The 13,998-nt window shown below is 51.2% G+C and overlaps 1 protein-coding gene across 2 annotated transcripts in view; it reads left to right on the forward strand.

Moving 5' to 3' along the window:
• The window catches only part of CLPB (ClpB family mitochondrial disaggregase), an 84,607-nt gene that overhangs the window by 37,628 nt on the left and 32,981 nt on the right, over window positions 1-13,998 (forward strand). For both annotated transcript variants that reach the window (XM_080358795.1, XM_080358796.1), the window contains exon 6: window positions 11,932-12,029. In XM_080358795.1, coding sequence (XP_080214921.1) covers window positions 11,932-12,029 — 98 coding nt within the window. The remainder of the gene's footprint in view (window positions 1-11,931; window positions 12,030-13,998) is intronic.

Below are 13,998 nucleotides of genomic sequence, written 5' to 3' on the forward strand. Positions count from 1 at the left end.
CTGGTGACTCCAACACTGCCCTGGGCAGCCTGTTCCAATGCCCCACAGCCCTTTGGGGAAGAAATTGTTCCCCACATCCAACCTCAACCTCCCCTGGCGCAACTTGAGGCCGTTTCCTCTGCTCCTGGCGCTTGTTCCTGGGGAGCAGAGCCCGACCCCCCTGGCTCCAAGCTCCTTTCAGGCAGTTCAGAGATCAGAAGGTCTCCCCTCAGCTCCTGTTCTCCAGCTGAACCCCCAGGTCCCTCAGCCGCTCTATCACACTTGTGCTCCAGTCCCTCACCAGCTCCGTTCCCTTCTCTCCACTCGCTCCAGCACCTCAAGCCCTTTCTTGGCATGAGGGGCCCAAAACCGCCCCCAGAATTCGCGGTGCCAGTAGATTTAGCAGTACATTTGTTGGTCATCCTCCACACTCACCTGTTTGATACAATATAATTGCAATTGTTGTGAATAGGATGAATTACAGAGCCGGCGTGACAAGGGATGGTCTTTTGACATCACTGCTTGTGGTATTCTCAGGAAAAATTGGGTTATCATAGCTGGCTTTTTGTGTTTGAATTCTGCATGATATACCTTGGAGTGGTTTTGGTGGCATCCCAGATGGAAAGGGCTCCATTCTTACAGAGGATGAGGGACATCTCTGAATATCTGTGGCCTCCCAGGTCCTCAGCAGCCAACGCATGGCAATGGGGAGACACCTGGGACCTGGTCACACCTCAGAAGGTGACGGTGTCATTGCGCTTCCCTCACCGGAGTCACCAGCAAGAGCAAAACTGGAGAAACGACATGAGCAAGTAAGGAAATCAAGCTGCCAAGGGTCTGCTGGGCTGGCGGTCTCTGAGCAGGGGTTTTCTAATGGTGGGTCCCCAAAAATGGCCAACCAAGGTTTTGGTGCAACTGTACAGTGAGTTTAAACCTACAGAATGTTTGTGCTTTGCTGTGTCCATCAAGTCCTGGAGATTGATCAGGTTGAAAAGTTGGAGGAAATAAATTCTTGGTAAGGGCCAGAATATTCTTCTGTTGGACACCGTTCTGTTCTTAAACTTATCTCCAGGGAAAGACATTGAGCTGCTGGAGAGGGGCCAGAGGAGCCACAGAAATGATGCGAGGCTGGAACAGCTCTGCTGGGGGACAGAATGAGAGAGCTGGGGTGTTCAGCTGGAGAACAGAAGCTCCGGGGAGACCTTAGTGCAGCCTTTCTGGCCTGAAAAGGGGCCCATAAGAAAGATGGGGACAGACTTTTGAGCAGGGCCTGTTGTGACAGGACAAGGGGTGATGGTTTGAAACTGAAGGAGGAAGATTCAGGCCGGACATGAGGAAGGAATTGTTGCCCTGAGGGTGGTGAGAGCCTGGCCCAGGTTGGCCAGAGAGATGGTGGATGAACCATCCCTGGAGACATCCCAGGCCAGGCTGGACGGGGTCTGAGCACCCTGAGCTGGTGAAGATGTCCCTGCTCATGGCAGGGGGGGCACTGGGGGAGCTGGGAAGGTCCCTTCAACCCAAACTATTCTGTGATTCTATGGCAGAACATGTGTGTGTTTTCAAAGCTGATGTTGTTGCACCTCAGTTTGGGGAAATGAAAACCACCGGCTGCTCTGTCTTCACTGATTTTTCTCCCTGACATTCACTAGATTTAGGAACCATTTGTCATGGGAAGAACAGGTCTGCAGGTCAGTCCTCCTGAGCAAAACCAGGCCACTGTAAAATAATAATTCTGCTTTGCTGCCCGGGGTCCTGCAGGAAGGTTCATGTGTGCTGATTTGACTGAAATTGAGGTCATTTTCTTCATGCAGTTAGAAATTCTGGGGTTATTTTTCAGCTAGCACAGTTGTTGTTTAGATTTATTTTGAGGATCAGACGCAGATAACACCCCGGGGCAGGGTTAATGTTTTTCACCAAGTGGTGGATGTGGTCTACCTTGACTTCAGCAAAGCCTTTGACACAGTCTCCCATAGCATCCTAGTTGCTAAGTTGAGGAGGTGTGGTCTGGACAATAGAGTAGTGAGGTGGGTTGAGGAGAGAAGCCAGAGAGTCGTGGTCAATGGGGCAGAGTCCAGTTGAGGCCTGGATCCAGTGCAGTGCCTCAGGGGCAGTGCTGGGGCCCGTTTTATTCAACATATTCGTTAACGATTTAGACGAGGGAATAGAGTGACTGTCAGCAAGTTTGCTGGTGACACCAAGCTGGGAGCAGTGGTGACACTGGAAGCTGTGCTGCCATCAGAGACCTGGACAGGCTGGAGAGCTGGGCGGGGAGAAATGTAATGAAATAGAACAAGGGCAAGTGTAGAGTCTTGAATCTGGGCAGGAACAACCCCAGGTTCCAGTATAAGTTGGGGAACGAGCTGTTGGAGAGCAGTGTAGGGGAAAGGGACCTGGGGGTCCTGGGGACAGCAGGGTGAGCATGAGCCAGCACGGGGCCCTTGTGGCCAGGAAGCCAATGGGACCTGGGGTGGGTTAGAAGGGGGTGGTGAGTAGGTCAGAGAGGTTCTCCTGCCCCTCTGCTCTGCCCTGGGGAGACCACACCTGGAATCTTGTGTCCAGTTGTGGCCCCTCAGTTCCAGCAGGACAGGGAACTGCTGCAGAGAGTCCAGCACAGGGCAACAAAGATGCTGAAGGGAGTGGAGCATCTCCCGTGTGAGGAAAGGCTGAGGGAGCTGGGGCTCTTTAGTTTGGAGAAGAGGAGGCTAAGGGGGGACCTTATTAATGTCTATAAGTACATAAAAGGTGAGTGCCAGGAGGATGGAGCCAGGCTCTTCTCGGTGGCAAACAATGATAGGACAAGGGGTAATGGGATCAAGCTGGAACACAAGAGGTTCCACTTAAATTTGAGAAGAAACGTCTTCTCAGTGAGGGTGGCAGAGCCTGGAACAGGCTGCCCAGGGGGGTTGTGGAGTCTCCTTCCCTGGAGACATTCCAACCCGCCTGGACATGTTCCTGTGTAACCTCATCTGGGTGTTCCTGCTCCATGGGGGGATTGCACTGGATGATCTTCTGAGGTCCCTTCCAAGCCCAAACATACTGTGATACTGTGATACTGTGAACTTTCCAGTGTCGTTGAGTTAGAACAAAAAGAATGTTAAGAACTTACTGTTATCCTTGTTGTTTTTTGGGAGCTAAGGATGTTCTGAGCGCTCTCCCCACAGGTGTGGGGCAGTCGGGAAGGGGAACGTGGAGGGGGCAAACCTTACCTGACATCAGACTGATCAATCAGAATACTGTGTGCCTAATGAGAGTTGGATTTTCCAGCTGGGGAGATGGAGAGCTGTTCCAGTTCTGTTCCGTTTTGGGGCAGTTCTGTTCAGAACTGTCTCTAATTTGGCCTTTTCCCATGCTGCTGTTTTCCTGAGGCCTCTGGGCTTTTCTGCCTCTTTCTTTTCCCCATTATCAACATTTTGGGACCAGATGCTGCTTCTGGGATCGGCTCCTCGGTGCGGACGGAGCTCACGAAGAATTGCGTGGAGTATCTTTTATATTCTATTTCCATTTCGTATGTAGTAGTATATTTATATTATTTTGTTATTGAACTGTGCTTATCTCAGTCCACAAATTCCTCCCTTCGCTTTCGATTCCCTCCCCTATTTTGGGGTGGGAGGCGGTGATCCAGCGTCTGTCGTTGTTGCGATCGCTGGCTGAGGTTAAACTGTGACAATGCGGTTGATACTGATGCCTGGGGACCATCCCTGCTGCCTTTTCGACCAGGTCATGATTTCGGGGGAAACACGCTGGGCCCTCCTGAGCTCCTCCAGCACCTTGGGGGACACTGAGCCCATCTGCACCCCGAGGGCATCGGAGTTGGTGTTTTTGGGGGGGATCACTCATCCAGGAGTTTTGCTCCGCCACATCCATCCCAGCCCAGCCCGCAACCTTCTCTACCTCTCCATGCTCATATTTACAAAGCACCGTGATAAATTCAGTATCGATCCCTTCTGCTGCACTGTAAATTTTGCAAAAGATGATTAAATAGCGCAATAGAGTCTGCGAGCGCCGGGGCTCAATATGTTCTGGGCCGGCGTATCGACCCCCTCGGTCCGACGGCAGCAAGTTCCACTCCCAGCCGCGCCAGACCAGTAATTAAAACCCTGGGAGACCGGGATTTAAAACCCATCATACGGCAGCGTCTGACATCCCCGCGTGGCGAGGGCAATAAGCCTATAAGTGCAAGCGCATTTATGTCCGTGTCAAAGTGCTTAAGAATAGTTTTCCCCACAGGGCAGGGGAGCAAATAGATCCCTTTTGAAGCGTTTCTGGGTACAAAACTCCGCGGCGACAGAATGTTTGTCATGAATTTAATAGCTCTGCACATGTGTAGATGAGGATTCTTTCGTTTCCCTTCCCATGCTGTTACCTTACAGATGAGCATAAGGAGGGTTGTTTTCCCACCCAGGTGTCAAGCGGGCGTAAAACAAGCTGCGCTCACGTTACTGTAAAGTAAGATTGAAAGGAGCAGGTAGGTCAAGCTGTTTTAAAAGGCACAGCAAAGGAAAAAGGTGTTTCTGAGCCCAAAAATGGAGTTGAAATTGCCCAAGCCTTTCCAAGCCCTGGTCCTTCTGCTGCAGCTCTGGAGATCATAGAATCACAGGATGTCCTGAGTTGGAAGGGACCCACAAACTCCATCGAAGATGCTTTTTGAAAGCGGTTTGAGTTGAACCACCTCTTCAAGCTGAGCTCAGTTTGAGCTCAGATTTAACTAATGTTGGCTCCTCTTCTTCATCCTCATCATCACGTCTGCGTCGGAGCGGTACGTGCGGTGCTGATTTTCTGCGTCTCTCACAGTCCTTTTCCTTACATTAGGTGGGAAATAAATGTGACTTGCTCTGCTTTGCAGTAGGATGCAGGATTATTTGGGTTTGCAGAGTGTGGGCTCTGTGTAAAGAGCGATGATCTAAAATGGATTTATCCAACCACAGGAGCTGATTTGGGGGATTATAAGTTGTTAGGACTCATGTCCCAAGGGACAAGCGCCAAGACAAGAGGAAACGGCCTCAAGTTGCGCCAGGGGAGGTTGAGGTTGGATATGGGGAACAATTTCTTCCCCAAAGGGCTGTGGGGCATTGGAACAGGCTGCCCAGGGCAGTGCTGGAGTCACCATTCCTGGAGGGTTGGACAGACGGACATGAGGTTCTCAGGACATGGGGCAGTGCCAGGGGTGGGGGAACGGTTCGACTCTATGATCTTGAGAGTCTCTTCCAACCAAAATGATTCTCTGATTCTGTGTGTCTATGATTATCAGTCTCTGATAGTTTGCACATCCTAATTTTGAACTTGACCACTGCCACCTGTGAGAATCACGCACAGATTTGTTCTCAGCGAGGTTTGGGAGCCTCTTTTTGCCTCTCCTTGCCCTTTCTTATCTGCCCTTGGCAGCGTCCGACCTTCATCTCGGCAGCTCTGGATGTTTCTGCTTGAGAAGATCTCTCTCTAGACTCTACTCCAGAAACAGGAGCTTCCAACTCATATATTGCATGATTCAGACACATCTTGGAGATGGAGACCACCTTGTAACTGTGCATATAATGAAAAATAAAGCTCAGAGCGCTGCAAAACAACCATATTTTCAGTGCTTCGGTTGGGTAAGAAGCCACCAGTCCGTGCGATTTATGGCGTTTCTCTTCACAGGCCTCTCAGTTCTGCTTCGGCTGCACCGTCATTTGTACAAATGGTCTTGAGGGCCAAAAAAAGGCAAAACTGAGCCCAAAACCAATGCTAAGATCAGGACTGCGCTCTGTCTGCTGTAAATAGAAGGCAAAAATGGGCATGTGCAATAAGTACCAGCTCGCTTTGTGGTTGTAAACATCGCGTTAAAAGCTCCTGATGACACAGCAGCTCTAATCGCAGCCTCAGGCTGACACAGAGACGCCCTCAAAAGGAACGAGTATCATGTTGTAATGACACCACTATCATATTATTCACTATTTGCAATATTCGCTGTTACTTCGAGGTCTCAATTCCGCGGTACTGGCTGTTCAAACACAGTTTCTCACCTTTCAGCATAGAAAATCAGAGGTGCCATCTCTCTGGTCGTGTATGTGTTAAAATTCATTACAAACTGTTCGCAGCCGTAGTAACGACTGAGTAAATGTATTGAGAACAAACCCTCAAGAGATGGGCGAGTTGATCGCGTGGTCGGTTGGAAAAAGGTGTTTTTAATGGCACCAAGTGCGAAGTTGTGCAGGTTGGGAGAGCAGCACAGGGCGGTGTTGACCCTTGGAGAGTGGAGCTTCTGAGCAGGAGAAACACCAAAATGAGCTGGTTTGGGGCTGGATCAACACGGATGCAGGCAGAGGGTGAGAGGGATTTCAGGAAGGAGAAGCAGGACAAGAAGTAATGCTGGAAAACTCATGCTGGAGAGTCTTCTTTTGGGGAAGAAATGAGGGGAATGGCGTTTCAGAACCATCTTCATCTGCACCTCTGCTGCTTCTGATGGAGTTTGTGGGCTGAGGAAAGTTCTTTTGTAGAATCATAGGACATTTTTTGGGTTGAAGGGACCTTAAAGCTCACCCAGTGCCACACATGGAGCTGCTGGAGAGGGGCCAGAGGAGCCCCAGGAATGATGCGAGGCTGGAACAGCTCTGCTGGGGACAGGGGAGAGAGTTGGGGTGTTCAGCTGGAGAACAGAAGCTCCGGGGAGACCTTAGCGCGACCTTTCCAGACTTAAAAGGGGGCAATGAGAAAGATGGGGACAGACTTTTGAGCAGGGCCTGTTGTGATAGGACAAGGGGTGATGGTTTTAAACTAAAGGAGGGAGATTCAGGCCAGACATGAGGAAGAAATTGTTGCCCTGAGGGTGGTGAGAGCCTGTGCCAGGTTGGCCAGAGAGGTGGTGGATGAGCCATCCCTGGAGACATCCCAGGCCAGGCTGGATGGGGCTCTGAGCACCCTGAGCTGTGAAGATGTCCCTGCTCATGGCAGGGGGGGCACTGGGGAGCTGGAAAGGTCACACAAACTACTCTGTGATGTTTGAACCACACGTTGCCCTCAAGCATTTACTCCCATGGAGATGAATGTTTCTCTGGAGAGACCAAAGGCAGAATGACCCTCAGCTTGTGTCGTTACACTGAGCTAGTTTAATCTCCTATACTCATATCCAGGATAATTAGGGTAATTAGCAAAAGCCACCAAATAACAGCAGAGGGGCAGGATGCTAAACCATCCTGAGTGTTGTCCTCAAGCACGCCCGCAGTTTTGTCTTTGAGAATTTTGCTCTGGCTCTTCCCTTGATGAGATTTAAGGATATTCCTGGGGCATCGTGTGTTCATGTTGAAATTTGGTCCCTTCCGAAGCTCCGTTGGCCGGGACAGGTCCCCAGCCAGGGCAGAAGGTCGATGCCCAGCAAGTGTCTTGCTGTGTGGCTTTGATATTAATATTTATTGAAGCATCATGCAGCAGAAGGGTGGGGGGATCACCTGCGGGGGTGCCCACTTGCTTATTAACGTTGTATGCTAAAAGCTGCTCATGAAATACGTGTTTTATCGATTTAAAAGCAGGTTTACGTTCCTGGAAAAAGGGGTGATCATGCTAATTCAATCACCAAAGACTCTGGAGGACAGAAGTCTTTTTATATTACTTTAACTAGCCATGTGGAGCAATAATAATGTCATTCCTTGTCAAAGCTGATGGCTGATGACGCCGTGTCATCCCCAGCAGGTGGTACGGGCTGTGTCCTCCTGGTGAATCCCATCCTGGTGCTTGAACAGGCCACGGAGAGGTGGGATTGCTATGGAAAATTGCATTTTAGTGCAATTTGTGCTTGTCTGTGTGGTTCGGGACAACAGCTGCTCTCTGTGCCCATCCCCAGCAAACCCACCGTAGATTTGGGGATTTCCAGGCGCTCTCTGGGATTTAGAAGGTTCTCAGGACATGGGACAGTGCAGGGGGTGGGTTAACGGTTGGACTCAATGATCTTGAGGGGCTTTTCCGACCCAAATGATTCTGTGATTCGATGAGGAATGAATTCTCGAGGGACCCTCGCTGAAGTGACCTCCTGATGAAGCTGCTGCAGCGGAACGTTGGCACGATCAGTCCCAGGCTGACAACATTATCAGCTCTGCTTCTGCGAGACTGGAAATGACTTTATATTGGGATGAATGCATTTCTGGGACTGAAGCTCTGCTGTTGTCTGCACCAGAGATTTACCCAAGTGGAGAAAGGCTCAGCTGGAAGTTGTGTTCAAGGATGCCCAAGAGCAGCAGTCCATACAGAAGCGTCCGCAGCATCTCTTCACTCTATGCAATGAGGTCCTCACACTTTTCTCCTTTCCTTGTCTCAGTGCTCAGGGCTTTCCCAAACCTCTCTGTGGCCAGACTTCTGAGAACTGGAGCTCTCTGGGTGTCCATCTGGGTCACTGTGAGCCCCGTTCTGTCTGTGAGGCTTGTTCTTGTTTCAACAGGAACAGAATCACAGGATGGTTTGGCTTGGAAGGGATGCTCAAAACTCCCCCAGTGCCCCCCCTGCCATGAGCAGGGACATCTTCACCAGCTCAGGTTGCTCAGAGCCGCGTCCAGCCTGGCCTGGGATGTCTCCAGGGATGGTTCATCCACCACCTCTCTGGCCAACCTGGGCCAGGCTCTCACCACCCTCAGGGACAACAATTCCTTCCTCATTTCCAGCCTGAATCTCCCTCCTTTAGTTTAAAACCATCACCCCTTATCCTATCACAACAGGCCCTGCTCAAAAGTCTGTCCCCATCTTTCTTATGGGCCCCTTTTCAGTCCAAAAAGGCTGCATTAAGGTCTCCCCGGAGCTTCTGTTCTCCAGCTGAACACCCCAACTCTCTCACCTGTCCCCCAGCAGAGCTGTTCCAGCCTCGCATCATTTCTGGGGCTCCACTGGCCCCTCTCCATATTTCATTACACGAGCCAGATCCCGGCTCCGCTGCACTTCAGCACAGGCCGTGGTGGAGGATGGAGATCCTGAGATCCCCAGCATCCCCTGCCAACCCCCAAATCCTCTGTGAGCCCCTGGCATCCTCCTCTCCCTCCTGCCATCATCCTCCTCCCGCATCTCCCCCCATGTGCCATCTCCCCTCCTCCTCCATCCCCGTCTCCCCCCGCCAGCCGCTGAGGACCCGGGTACCAGCACCCGCCGCGTCGCGCGGCTCTATTGACAGCTTATCCCGAATCTGAAGGAATCTCAAGACAAATTGTTAAGAGGATGGAGTTAATAAAATTTGAAAAATTGAGGCCTGTCACTCTCCTAAACTTTTTTCGATACCGCTGACAAAAACATATTTCCCCAATGAGTGACCTTCTGCAGCTGCTCCGGCACCGCGATGCTGCGCGGATGCTGGGACTGAACCAACCCGCTATTTATCAAATATCATAAGCCGAGGCCTCCTAATATGAGCAGGGGAGGAGGCGACGGACTCGCACAGCCCGAGGTGTCGCCCAGGTGTCCATCTCCGACTACAGACAGCGAGTGGGAGGTGACAAATGGCCTTCTATTAAGTCTCCCAAGGTTGGTGTCCCCTCGGCAGAACCAGCTGCCGGGGTGGGAGAGGGCAGGGGATGGGGAAGGGGGGGTCAGGCCGGGGCGCGGAACGAACCTCTCGCCGCTTTCACCTTCTCTTAACGAGTAAAGTGACACCGTTATTTATTGCGGCGTAATATTTTATTGCCGAGGTTGGAATCGACCAGTCGGAGGGAGTTGGGTTCTATCAATTATTGCAGCAATTAGTCAAGTCGTCAAAGCCATTAACAGGGGGATTAGGCCAATATTGGAGAGCCGTTATTGATAGATCCTGGGGAAAGAAACCAAACAAACCAACCCTCAGCCTTCATCTGAAATGAGAGCAGGCCGTGCCTCGAGGATCTCATCATTTGGAGGAGGCAGAAAACTTGTCCCCCCCTTGGGTTATTTTTTTTGGGGGGGGAAGCACTGTCTCTTTAAAAGATATTGAGTGGCCGGTCTCGGCACTATATAATCTCACCTGTCTCGATCATATTCTTTATTTGCAATGACAAGGCTCGCAATAGAAATTACTCTGTGTCGGATGTTTATGGAGCACATTTTTCATTCTGTAAGCAAATATAGATCCCCGATGCCAATGCTTAGAAATGGCTCATCTCGCCGGCTCCGCTCGCACGGAGCCCTCGCACTTTTTTATCTGTTTTTTTCATATATTATGATTGCTGCTCGTTTTTATTCAGCTCTCCTGGTGCTCCGCACTGAAGGAGCCGAAGATGCAGCCTCATTTGTGGGTGCCCAGGTACCCCCTGTGCTGCCGTCTTTCCTGCGTGCTGAAAGGTCATGGAAGCACAGGATGGTTTGGGGTGAAGGGACCTTAAAGCTCCCCCAGTGCCCCCCTGCCATGAGCAGGGACATCTTCACCAGCTCAGGGTGCTCAGAGCCCCATCCAGCCTGGCCTGGGATGTCTCCAGGGATGGTTCATCCACCACCTCTCTGGCCAACCTGGGACAGGCTCTCACCACCCTTAGGGCCAACAATTTCTCCTTATATCTAGTCTGAACCTGGGAGATTGGAGCGAGCGGTGGTCAGTCTCTTCTCCCAAGGAACAAGCGCCAGGATGAGAGGAGTCACAAAAATGATGGAGTGGAGCATCTCCCGTGTGAGGAAAGGCTGAGGGAGCTGGGGCTCTGGAGCTGGACAAGAGGACACTGAGGGGGGACTCATTGTTGGGGATCAATGTGGAAAGGGGGAGTGTCAGGAGGATGGAGCCAGGCTCTGCTGGGTGACAACCAGTGACAGGACAAGGGGCAATGGGTGCAAACTGGAACACAGGAGGTTCCACTGAAAGAGGAGAAGCAACTTGTTCCTGGTGAGGGTGTCAGAGCCTGGCCCAGGCTGCCCAGGGGGTTGTGGAGTCTCCTTCTGTGCAGACATTCCAACCCGCCTGGACACCTTCCTGTGTAACCTCATCTGGGTGTTCCTGCTCCATGGGGGGATTGCACTGGATGAGCTTTCCAGGTTCCTTCAAGCCCTGACACTCTGGGATTCTGTGAAATGGCCTCAAGTTGCGCCAGGGGAGGTTGAGGTTGGATGTGGGAACAATTTCTTCCCCAAAGGGCTGTGGGGCATTGGAACAGGCTGCCCAGGGCAGTGCTGGAGTCACCATCCCTGGAGGGTTGGACAGACGGACATGAGGTTCTCAGGACATGGGGCAGGGACAGGGGTGGGGGAACGCTTGGATTCGATGGTCTTGAGGATCTTCCAACCAAAATGATTGTATGATTTTGTGATTCATGCACCAAGGGTTTAAGGCCGGTTTGCGGGTTCATCCTCATAGCTCTGGTGTCTGGTGGGTGACAGCAAGCTGTCATAGAGTCACCGAGCGCACCAGCATTAGTGCTGAGTGTCTCTGCTTGGAGATCAATCTCCTGAGATGCCGAGAGCCAGAGATCCATGCTCAGACCCTGTCTGCTTCCCTGGCTGTTCCCCAGTGCCCCCCTGTCCCGATCTCCATGTGAGTTTGTTTCTGAGGGTCCCCACCTCCCTCCAGTTCAGTCTTTGGTGTCGTTCAACTTTTAATTTTTTAATTAAATTCTAAAGAAGGGTGTGATTTCCCTCCCTTAGTGTGGCAGCTGTTTAGGAGGCTACAATCCTCTCCATCTCCAGCACGGATGGACGGACAGGCCAGGCAGCTTGTCAAACTGAACCCATAACAATCCCACGTGAGGATGTGCAGCAGTTGCTTTTGTGAAACTCTGTTTTCTCCTTGCGACCGTGTCTCATCCCCCTGCAGCAGCTTTTCCCTGCCAAGCCGTTTGTCAGCGGTGACAATTCCTTTTCTTCCTCCCTGGCCACCCCTGCGTGGAACCGCTGGTTGTCCATTGTCCCTTTGTCACCCCGACACCCCTCGGAGCAAAGGTCAGGAGGGGACACACGCTCGCACGAGAGGCACAAGATGTGTTTCCTGCTCTTTCTGCCCCAAAACCGCACCCTCGCCCCCCTGATCTTATTAATTTCTTCCTCCATCAGGTGCCAACCCCCTGCAGAAGAACGAAATGGGACACACACCCCTGGATTACGCCCGCGACGGGGAGGTCATGAAGCTTCTGAGAGCGTCGGAGGCGAAGGTGAGCATGAGATTCTGGTGGTTTTGTGGGGTTTTTTCCCCCTCTACAAGATCAGTTTTAAAGCAAAGCCGGTATATGCGATGCAGGATGCCTTAGCCCACCCACAACTCCGTGCTTTTAAAAATCAATTAATGATGGGATGTATAGGGGGAAAAAAACACTTCTGAAGTCTTTTTAGCTGCGTGCCGTCCTCTTCCACATTCACATTCCTTCCTCTCGGGCGTTTACACAGAACCTGTGTCATGGTCAATTGGACTTGTGATGGTTCTTTTAGCTTGATCTCAGAGCGCAAAATTAAGGCAACCAAAAAGCCAAGGGGTTATGATTCAATCAAGTAGTGTTACTTTATTAATCTGCCCGTAAAGCGGCACGTGATAGAGAGAAAGGAGAAGAAAAGGGAAAAGAAATGGGGAAAAGTAAAGTTAAAGGTAAAGGTGAGAAATGAGGTTGCGTTTATCACTAACCTGTAACATTGTTCTGTAACCCCTTGGCAAAAATACACTAAAATCAGGGTGTAGTTTTTGCTGTATTTTCTGAAGAAGAACCAGGTGTGAAAATCAAGCTGTGTGCCTGGAATCCGTATGTTCACCAACACCAGTTGAAGGCAAAATGCACCGATTCAATGTTTTAAGGTGTTTTAAAGAGGGAAAAGACCCACGTTTGCTGTAGAAGCTCCAAGAAAAACCTCAGGAGTTGGTTACAGAGATGTAGGTTGTTAGGGAGGGACCTGCAGCCTGATGTTAAGGACTTAATCTTTCTGACTATAAAGCCTTATTCAAGTAGGAGCGACTAATTATTGAGGGCCCATCACAGCAATGATGAGAGAAAACCTATGGAAAAGAAATTCCTCACATTAAAACTGTGGCAACTGCTACATTTAGTAGATATTACTGTGAATTAAACCCACCAGGCAATCAAAAGTGCTGCCCTGGGCAGCCTGTTCCAATGCCCCACAGCCCTTTGGGGAAGAAATTGTTCCCACATCCAACCTCAACCTCCCCTGGCACAACTTGAGGCCGTTTCCTCTGCTCCTGGCGCTTGTTCCTGGGGAGCAGAGCCCGACCCCCCTGGCTCCAAGCTCCTTTCAGGCAGTTCAGAGATCAGAAGGTCTCCCCTCAGCTCCTGTTCTCCAGCTGAACCCCCCAGGTCCCTCAGCCGCTCCCATCACACTTGTGCTCCAGCCCCTCACCAGCTCCGTTCCCTTCTCTCCACTCGCTCCAGCACCTCAAGGCCTTTCTTGGTGTGAGGGTTCCAAAACCTCCCCCAGGGTTGGCGGTTTGGCCTCCCCAGGTCCCAGCACAGGGACAGTCACTGCCCTGGTCCCGCTGGCCACCCCAGTGCTGGTACCAGCCAGGATGCTGGTGGCCTCTTGGCCACCTGGGCTCATGTTCAGCCGCTGCCACCAACACCCCCAGCTCCTTTTCCAGCCGCTGCTCCCCAGCTGCAGCGTCCATGGGGTTGTTGTGACCCCAGCGCAGGACCCGCCACTTGGCCTTGGTAACCCTCAGACAATTGGCCTCAGCCCATCTATCCAGATCCCTCTGTAGAACCTTCCCACCCTTCAGCACATCAACACTCCACCCAACAGCTCCCAAAGCAAGATTTAAAGAAGAAAAGTTGAGAATAAAACACTTAAAATCTTTACAAGAAGGAGGTGAAGGGAAAATTATCCTCCGGGTAAATGGTCTCTGGAGTCCATCCTTGGTGAGGAAACCTGCCCCGAACCGTTGGAAAAAGCTGCGTCGGTTTTTCTGCTTAACTAATAGACGGAGGAGAGAAAGGAAATATATCTGAGGAGATGTTCCTGATGAAAATGATTGTACTTGTATATAAAACATCAGGCTGTGGAGGCAGCAAGTGATGAATATTCAGCCGGGGGGCGTGCGGCGCTCCCGGGGTAACATCCACCCCAGATCCGCGTTCCACCGAGAGTCTTTGACAATTTATTGCTCATTTTAATCACTGCCGG

This window comes from Nesoenas mayeri (genome assembly GCF_963082525.1).
Source record: "Nesoenas mayeri genome assembly, chromosome: 1".
NCBI classification, from domain to species: domain Eukaryota; kingdom Metazoa; phylum Chordata; class Aves; order Columbiformes; family Columbidae; genus Nesoenas; species Nesoenas mayeri.